Source organism: Aythya marila (genome assembly GCF_965140915.1).
Source record: "Aythya marila genome assembly, chromosome: 1".
NCBI classification, from domain to species: Eukaryota; Metazoa; Chordata; class Aves; order Anseriformes; family Anatidae; genus Aythya; species Aythya marila.
The window spans coordinates 125,035,534-125,044,125 of NC_139042.1; the positions used below are offsets into that span (position 1 = coordinate 125,035,534).

Genomic DNA, 8,592 nt, shown 5'->3' on the forward strand with positions numbered 1-8,592 from the left:
ACACTTCAGCTGGAGAATGACTGTGCATATGAGAGATATGGAGCACTACCATGTGCTTAGGAGGTACTTCTGTTTGACAGCTTTGCTTCTCCTCCTTTCTAAGTAACATAGGAGATATTTCTCCTATTCATTTGGGATTTCCATGAACTGAAACTTCATCCGTAGAATGGGGATAATGCAGCTGACTTATTTGTAAGAGAATTTGAGATCAGATAGACTCAGAGACTCACAGAAAGGTTAAAGCCGTAAGGCACCTCTTGGGGTTTCTCATCCAGTCCTCAACTCATAGCAAGCTAACTCCAAAGACAGATCAGGCTGCTGGTGACCTTGTTTGGGCAAGTCCTAAGCATCTCAAAGGATAGAAATTCCCCAGCTTCTCTGAGTTACTGTATTTCTAGATATCAAATATGACTGAAAATCCTGAGTAGTTTATTGCCTACAATCTGAAATAGTGCCAGAGTCCCAGAGAAACAAAGCATATGTATCAAGCATTCTTTAAGTGAGTTGAGACTAATTTGTTTTCCAGGACAAAACCTTCTTCTTTGTGTCTCAATAGACACTTGAATCATGTGCAATAACTCCCTTTAAAATCTGTAGTGTTTTTTTTTTTTTTTTCTTTTTTTTTTTTTTCCACAGAACACACATCTAGGCTTTCTAAATTATCCTGTAACTGTAACTGGATTGGAAACTGATATATTTTAATGTAATTATTAACCCCATTATTATCAAAGCAGCATAGACAAATAAAGTGATACATACTCTTACCACTGAAGTATGGCCATGCTCTGATCCCCATAATATACACAGGAAAGTGAAACACCAGTTTGAAGGACTTGCCAGCCATCATATACAGGGTAAGCTATCACATATAGAATCCAGTCCTAAATAGCAGACTTCTTGTTTCTCTAACTGTGTCTATTTCAGCCAGCAATGCCAAGCACTAACAGATTTTAGTTAAATGCATCATTATATCACCTTAACTAATGTTTCATTTCCTTTACATGCTCATGAGGGATGAGTTTACACCAAACAGTGCTTAATCCAAACTGTGAATTTAAACCAAACTATGAACTACCCTGCCAAGTATCATGTTCAAATTAGAGTCTTCGACCTGCCCAGATGGAACACAGCATAACAATATAGTAGTATGAACGGTAAAAGTCCTCATATCATATCCTAGTTTACTGATCCTTTCTGGCTGGAAAATGACAGACTCAGGATGTGGAAGAAAAGGAACTAGTCTCAGGACACAAAGCTGAAAGTTTTGTCCTGGAGAACAGATTAGTCTCAACTCACTTAAAGAGTGCTTGAAACATATGCTTTGTTTCTCTGGGACTCTGGCACTATTTCAGATTGTAGGCAATTATGGGACAGAGAAAGAATCAAAATAATCAGAGGATGACCTTTTAGAAAAATGACATTAGGCAAGAAATATTCTTTCCATTAGTAGACATATAAAACTAAAACTGCAACATGGTAGTGCTTACACTGTCCTGTTCTTCTGATGCTACCTCTCCGACACAAGGAACATGGGGTTTCTGAGCACCACAAAAACTGGAAAGAATTTTAAAAGATATCAATTATCACCTAGACAGTTGAGCCAGAAAAGGTACTATTATGTCTAGATTGGCTAAATTCTGAGTGAGAACATGAGAATGGTGAAAAAACAAAAACAAAACAAAACAAACAAACAAACAAAAAAACAACAAACAAAAACAACAGAAGGTGTAAATACTGTTGGGAGAGAGAGAGAGAGAGAGAGAGAGAGAGAGAGAGGAACAACAAAAAACAATCCAGGGAGAAAGCACAACACAGATATCATTCATTTTCAGGGAGGAAGGTTTTACATAAAAACAGCAGGTTTCTCTTCCCCAAAAAGATGGAGAAGTTTCATTGCCTACATAACTGAGGAAAAGATACACAGAATCTCAGAGGAAAAATATGTACAACACCAGTCTCAAAAATTTTCTGTGAGCTATTCTGATGCTCAGCACCCACTTAAAACTGCACTCCCCTCTCGGTCCAAAGCCTAAGTTATTTCTCATGCCATTCAGACTCAACAATATGTTCTCCACAGCATACTCCAGTCCTAGAATCCCATATCTTCCTTCTTGGAGATTTTCAGAACTTGCTTGGACAACCTGCAACCTTGTAGTGAGCCCTGCAGTGAGCAGGGTATTGTCCTAGAGACCTCCAGAAGTCCCTTCCCACCCACATCTTTCTGCAGGTCTGTGTCTGAGAAGTCGGGTAGAGGTCTCAGTGGTAGGTTCAGTAAGATCTGTGTTTGGGGAAGGGAAACTGAAATTAGCAACCCACCAAGGACCGCCTCCAGAGATCCTTTCCCACCTACATCTTTATGTAAGTCTGTTACTCTGTAATACTGCATTGCCAAAATAATCATTACACACCCCTCTTACCACACCCATCTGTGTATTGCTGAGGGCACTCTCTGCCATTAACACCCTTTCTACAGGCACAAATAATGTATCTTCTAAATACTTCACTGGTTTGAACTGCTTGAGGAAAGGCTCTTATTTCTCATGCAGAAAGAAAACAAAACCCTACAATGTACAAGAATGTAATTTTTCATCACTGTGTATTATATCATCTAATATATATCTACTGTTATCTTATTTGCACCAAACTGTGTATATATTATAATTACCAATTATTATTTTATGTTATCTACTATATTATTTTTGACTATCTATTATCAGAAGATCCCAGGCCGAAGACCAAGTTTCCACTGTTCTTTGCCCTGAGAAAGCCCAATCAAATCACAAATCCTGTCTGAAACAGCTTCCATCCTACGTATAAAACAGAAGGCAATAGCTAGCACCAGAAATTGACACAACAGAACCAAAATCTCTCTCTACCATTTTTTCACATCATAGTGAGGAAAAAAGTCTTTGTGGGTATTCTACATGGAAATGGATGGAAGCATGCACAGCTTGTTGCTTGTCATGTTAATAACGTGTGCATGTTTTTACAAGATGTGTACAATAGTATGAATGTTTATACTTTAGTTGCATGTGCATTAATAGCTAGCAAAATACACATATGCACAGGAAGTCTTGTTTTACAGCTATATACCTGCATACAAAGTTTCGTACATAAACCTACATGTGTAAATATGTGTTTATATAACAGGATTTTTAGGGCATATTTTCAGTAAAATGGTGAATGTCTGTCTTCCTGAAGACAGATAGTAACTGATTCCTGTATACAAGGTTTCATACTTAAATCTATATGCGTAAATACGTGATTGTTTATATAACCGTATTTTAGAGCATATTTCAGTAAAACTATAAATATGGCATTCTATTTTCAAGATTGAAAATTCTGTTCACAAATGCATAATTGTTGGGGATGTTACTTCCTGAAGACAAGTATGGGAATGCATTTGATGGTCTGCTTGTTTGTGCTGGAGATTGTCTACATGCATTGATTGGCATGTCTCTGGAGATGAATACAAAGAAACCCTAGTGCCAGGCAGCAAGAGCATGGAGGTAGGTTTTACTGCCTCACTATGTCATCTGTGCCAGCTTGTGAGACTGGTGTTAGTCATATGGGAATAGTGTGTGGGGTGGATACATATAAATTGGTATATTTTTGTGTATGCCAACTGAGGAATGAGATACATCTATGGGTCCTGAGGGAACTGGCAGATGTTGTTGCTAAGACACTGTCCATTGTAAGAATTAAAGTTGTGTTTTTGCAGCGGAAAATTCCACTAACACTGCATATTCAAAAGTGACTGTGCAGGCATAACAGTGGGGGGTATGTTAAGCAGATAAGGGGACAGTGGAAGGTTCCACTGTCTCAAAATAAGGAGGATGGCTAAGAAAATCAAGACAAGCAGTTGCGGAATCAGCAAAATCAAGAAGCTACAAAATCACGGGCCCCTCCAGTCTCCCCCCTCCCTTTACCTCCCCCAAAGAAAGGAGAAATTAAAGGTTGGACAAATAAAATTGTACATACAGGGCATAGTAACAAGCATCAGGTAGTCTGTGAACCTGTAGTACTCAGCCAATGAGGAAACAGGGGAGGAATCAAGCTTCAGGTAATAGGGGACCTAGGGCTATGAGATGCTTCTGCTGTGTGCTCCTGCTTGCAGGATGCCCACCACTGCAATCGTGAATAAAAATGCTACTTCACTGAGCCTGGATTATTGGCTGCAGATTTTTTCTCACACTATCATATTTGTGAAGTCATGGCAGTCTGGTGAAGTTGCCACTGACTGGAAGAGGGGAAACATAACACCCATTTTTAAAAAGGGAAAAAAAGAAGACACGTGGAACTACATGCCAGACAGTCTCACACCTGTGCCTGGCAAGATCATGGAGCAGATCCTCATGGAAGCTATGCTAAGGCACATGGAAAATAAGGAGGTGACCGGTGACAGCCAACACAGCTTCACTAAGGGCAGATCATGCCTGACAAATCTGGTGGCCCTCTACGACAGGGTTACAGCATTGGTGCATAGAGGAAGAGCAAATGACATCATTTACCTGGACTTGTGTAAAGCATTTGACACTGCCCTCCATGATATCCTTGTCTCTAAATTGGATAGACATGATTTGATGAACCACTTGGTGGGTAAGGAGTTGGCTGTATGGTTACATTCAAAGAGTTGTTTGTGGTCAATGGCTCAATGTCCAGGTGGAGATCAGTAACTAGTGGTGCTCCTTAGGGGTCAGTATTGGGTCTGGCACTATTTAACATCTTTGTTGGTGACATGGACAGTGAAATTAAGTGCACCCTCAGCAAGTTTGACAATGACACCAAGCTGTGTGGTGCAGATGACATGCTGGAGGGAATGGATACCACCCAGAGGGACCTGGACAGGCATGAGGTTCGCACAGGTGGGCCTGTGCGAACCTCTTGAAGTTCAACAAGGCCAAGTGCAAGGACCCACATCTCAGTCAGGGCAAACCCAAGCGCAAATACAGGCTGGGTGGGAAATTGATTGAGAGCAGACCTGAGGAGAAGAACGGGGTGGGTAGGGGAGTGGATGTTGGTTGATGAGAATCTTGATATGTGCTGGTGATGTGCACTTGCAGCCCAGAAAGCCAACTGTATCCTGGGCTGCATCAAAAGAAGTGCAGCCAACACATTGAGGGAGGTGATTCTCCCCCTCTACTTTGCTCTCATGAGACCCCACCTGGAGTACTGCATTCAGCTCTGAGGCCTCCAGCACAAGAAGAACATGGGTCTATTAGAACGAGTCCAGAGGAGGGCCACAAAGATGATCAAGGAGCTGGAGTGCCTATCCTATGGAGACAGGCTGAGAGAGTTGGGGTTGTTCAGCCTGGAGAAGGCTCCAGGGAGACTTTATAGGGGCTTTCCAATACCTAAAAGGGGCCTATAGGAAAGCTGCAGAGGGACTCTATCAGGCAGTGTTGTGATAAGACGAGGGGAAATGGCTTTAAACTAAAAAGGGGTACATTTATACTAGATATAAGGAAGAAGGTCTTTACTATGAGGGTGGTGAGCCAGTGGAACAGGCTGCCCAGAAAAACTGTGCATGCCCCATCTGTGGAGGCTTTCACAGCCAGGTTGGATGGGGCTTTGAGCAACCTGGCCTAGTGGAAGGGAGCTGGAACTACATGATCTTTAAGGTCCCTTCCAATTCAAACCGTTCTATGATTCTGATTCTGTAATGGTTCCTGTAACGAAATGGGCATATTTCTTAGACTCGGTGTCCTGGCATAATCCACTCACCAGCGGGAGCTCAGCTCTAGCGGGGCGCATGCACCTCTCTATCACATCATGTCCCCATTCTTACCCTGCTAGGGTGATTACTGCAGCCAAACCATTGCTTTGTGTTAATGTAAATAAAGCATGAATTACTCAAGTCAGGCCTCCATCCGGACACCTACCAGTTTGGGGTGTTGCATCTGAATCAGACAAGGAATGGTTTTGGAACAGTTTGGTAGAGGAAACATTTGCAAACTTTCAGATGTTTTAGACAGTTTCAGAAGAGAAATTCTTGGGTATGGCCATGGCACTGATTTCCGTCTTTTGCAACATGGCATATGCAATCCTTGTCAGGATGCTAATCTATTGGAAGAGATTTTCTTGGTGACAAATGTGTCTTTTGTCCTATCACTGGCTCACAAAATTATTAGGGATATTAATCATATTAATGATATTAATCAGTTATCTCTACCATCCCTCAGTCACTGACCTAATTATTTGTGTAGGGGTATTTGAGAAACTTCCACTCATATTTTCCCTGTATGAGTGTCACATTCACACATTCTCTCTCCCTCTCGTCACTGGACCAAATCCTACATTGCTCCAAGACCTTTTATGTCAGCTTAGTCTGAGTAGACTGGTAGGAAATAAGACACCAGGACTCTGCTGTAAAACCTCCTCTTTGCAGAAGGCTGTCCCAAATGGAGAGGTAAAGGAGATACAGAGGGCAATGAAACAAGAAGTCTTAACCAGAGTACATCAATGTAATAGATATTTTTCTGAGCCACTATCTGTATGAACCAGAGTGAGAGTCAGATCAAGCTTAAAGGTTAGAAAATCCCTCACAGCTCCTAGAGGAGCTACTGAAACTACCATTATACATGCATGGGTCTGCAAGCTTGATTTACTCTCTGTTCAAAACAGAGCTCTGCATGACTGTCCATACAGCTGTGCAAATGGATACCCATCTATATACATCACTGTTCTCTTTGTTTTTATTTCTTCTCCTGCTCTACTTAATATCACTATGCATCTGAAGGCAGGTGCAGTTTCTCTTTGCATTTACATGTACATTACTGATCTGACTGATTTTCCCCATCCCAGCTTGCCCATTCTAACTTTGTGGTCATAGCAGATGGAAATAATCCGTGACTTGAAATGCTGATTTCATTCAAAATTCTAAGCAAGACCTTGAAAATCAATGCCTTATCTGGAAGTCAAAAAGAAAAAGGGAGAGTTGGTAGGATTGGGAATAGAGAGGGACATGATCTCTACAGCACCATTCTAGGAGCCCCAGGAGCCTATGTGATCCCAGTGAGACCTGAGCTGCCACAAATATCCCAGATGTCCAGCCCTACCTGTGGGTGGCTGAGGGAGTTCTCCAGGTAGTGCAGGTCGTCCCCTGTCCCCCCGGCCTCGCGTCCTGCCTCCAAGGGTATCCCGTAATGGGTGCATTTCTCAAAGCAGACATAGTCGTATTGCGGTGTGCCCCCCCACAAAGCTGACTTCGATCTGGATTCCTGCGTCATACTGTCTGAGCTCTCCATGTCTCTACTCTTTCTCATGCTCAGCTGCCTCTCTGGTCCTTACCTAGAACCACCTCATGGTCTAGCCAGAGAATAGCCTCTGTACTTTCTTCTGTTCCTTTCTTCCTTTCTTTATCTCATCAGACCACTCTGACTTGTTCTGTTCCTGCTCTCCCTTTTTCTCTGGCCCTCCTTCTCTTCTTCCTCCTCCTCCTCCTCCTCCTCCTCCTCGAATCTCTCTCACTTTCTCCTCCTCCTGACCAAAGGCAGTGATTGCAGGGTTTAACTATATTTATAGCAACCTTCCTCTGTCACATGATTCCCCAGTGCCAGGTCTGATCTCAGCAAAAGGCACTAACTCTACCAGGATTGAATATCAGGTGTGGGTAAGAGGGGAACTCCTGAAGGAGAAGGAAGGGGAAGGGGGAGGGGAAGAGGAGAAAAGAAGGTTGTAAGAAAGAGATAGAAATACAGATGCAGAAATAGACGGGAGGAAGCCGGAATGATTATCCAGAGGATCTCTTCCTTCATATCTGCCCATCCTGAGCAAGCCATATTTGTAATGAAAACAATATTCAATGGGCTTCTCTTTCTCTCTCAGGGTAATAGTTGTCCAAAAGACTAAGGAACAGTCATAAAGATGACAATGCTATTAACTATGATGAGATAAAAAAAGATGGGTGTACAGTCTGTGTTGCAAGACACTTTTGCTAAGTCAATAGTCCCCAAGAGAACCTGCAAGCCCTAAGGGACAACTCCAGAATCCATTTAAACTACAGAGCATTAGAACTTAATCTCAGGATGATATGCTCCTGAGCCTTTAAGATTTCCTTCTTGAGGAGTGCCCAGCCTTCCTGGACTCCTCTGCCCTTCAGGACTGCCTCCCAAGAGACTCTGCCAACCAGTGTCCTGAACAGCTCAAAGTCTGCTCTCCAGAAGTCCAAGATAGCGGTTTTACTGATCCCTCTCCTGAGTTCACCAAGAATAGAGAACTCTACCTTGCCGTGGTCACTCTGACCAAGAAGACCTCATGACCACCACATCTCCCACCAGTCCTTCTCTGTTTGTGAACAGCAGGTCTAGTGGGGCACCTCCCCTGGTAGGCTCACTAACCAGCTGTGTCTGGAAGCTATCTTTCACACTCTCCAGGAACCTCCTAGACTACTTCCTCTGAGCTGTACTGTATTTCCAGCAGGTATCTGGGAAGTTGAAGGCCCCTACAAGAACAAGTGCTGATGGGGCTGGTCACTACACTTCTCTGGCTGAGCCCTGCACCTAATCACCACAGTTTGTCCTATCATCTTATTTTTCTAATTTAGTCTTATTTTAACGGTGTATTTTATTTTACACTATGTATTAACACTCT

At 42.6% G+C, this 8,592-nt stretch overlaps 1 protein-coding gene across 1 annotated transcript in view; it reads right to left on the reverse strand.

Annotated features, from left to right (window-relative positions):
- The window catches only part of CLCN1 (chloride voltage-gated channel 1), a 45,844-nt gene extending 38,440 nt beyond the window's left edge, over positions 1 to 7,404 (reverse strand). Inside the window, exon 1 of the mRNA XM_082751943.1 lies at positions 7,059 to 7,404. Coding sequence (XP_082608069.1) covers positions 7,059 to 7,265 — 207 coding nt within the window. The 5' untranslated portion in view covers positions 7,266 to 7,404. The remainder of the gene's footprint in view (positions 1 to 7,058) is intronic.
- Between the last annotated feature and the right edge of the window lie 1,188 nt (positions 7,405 to 8,592).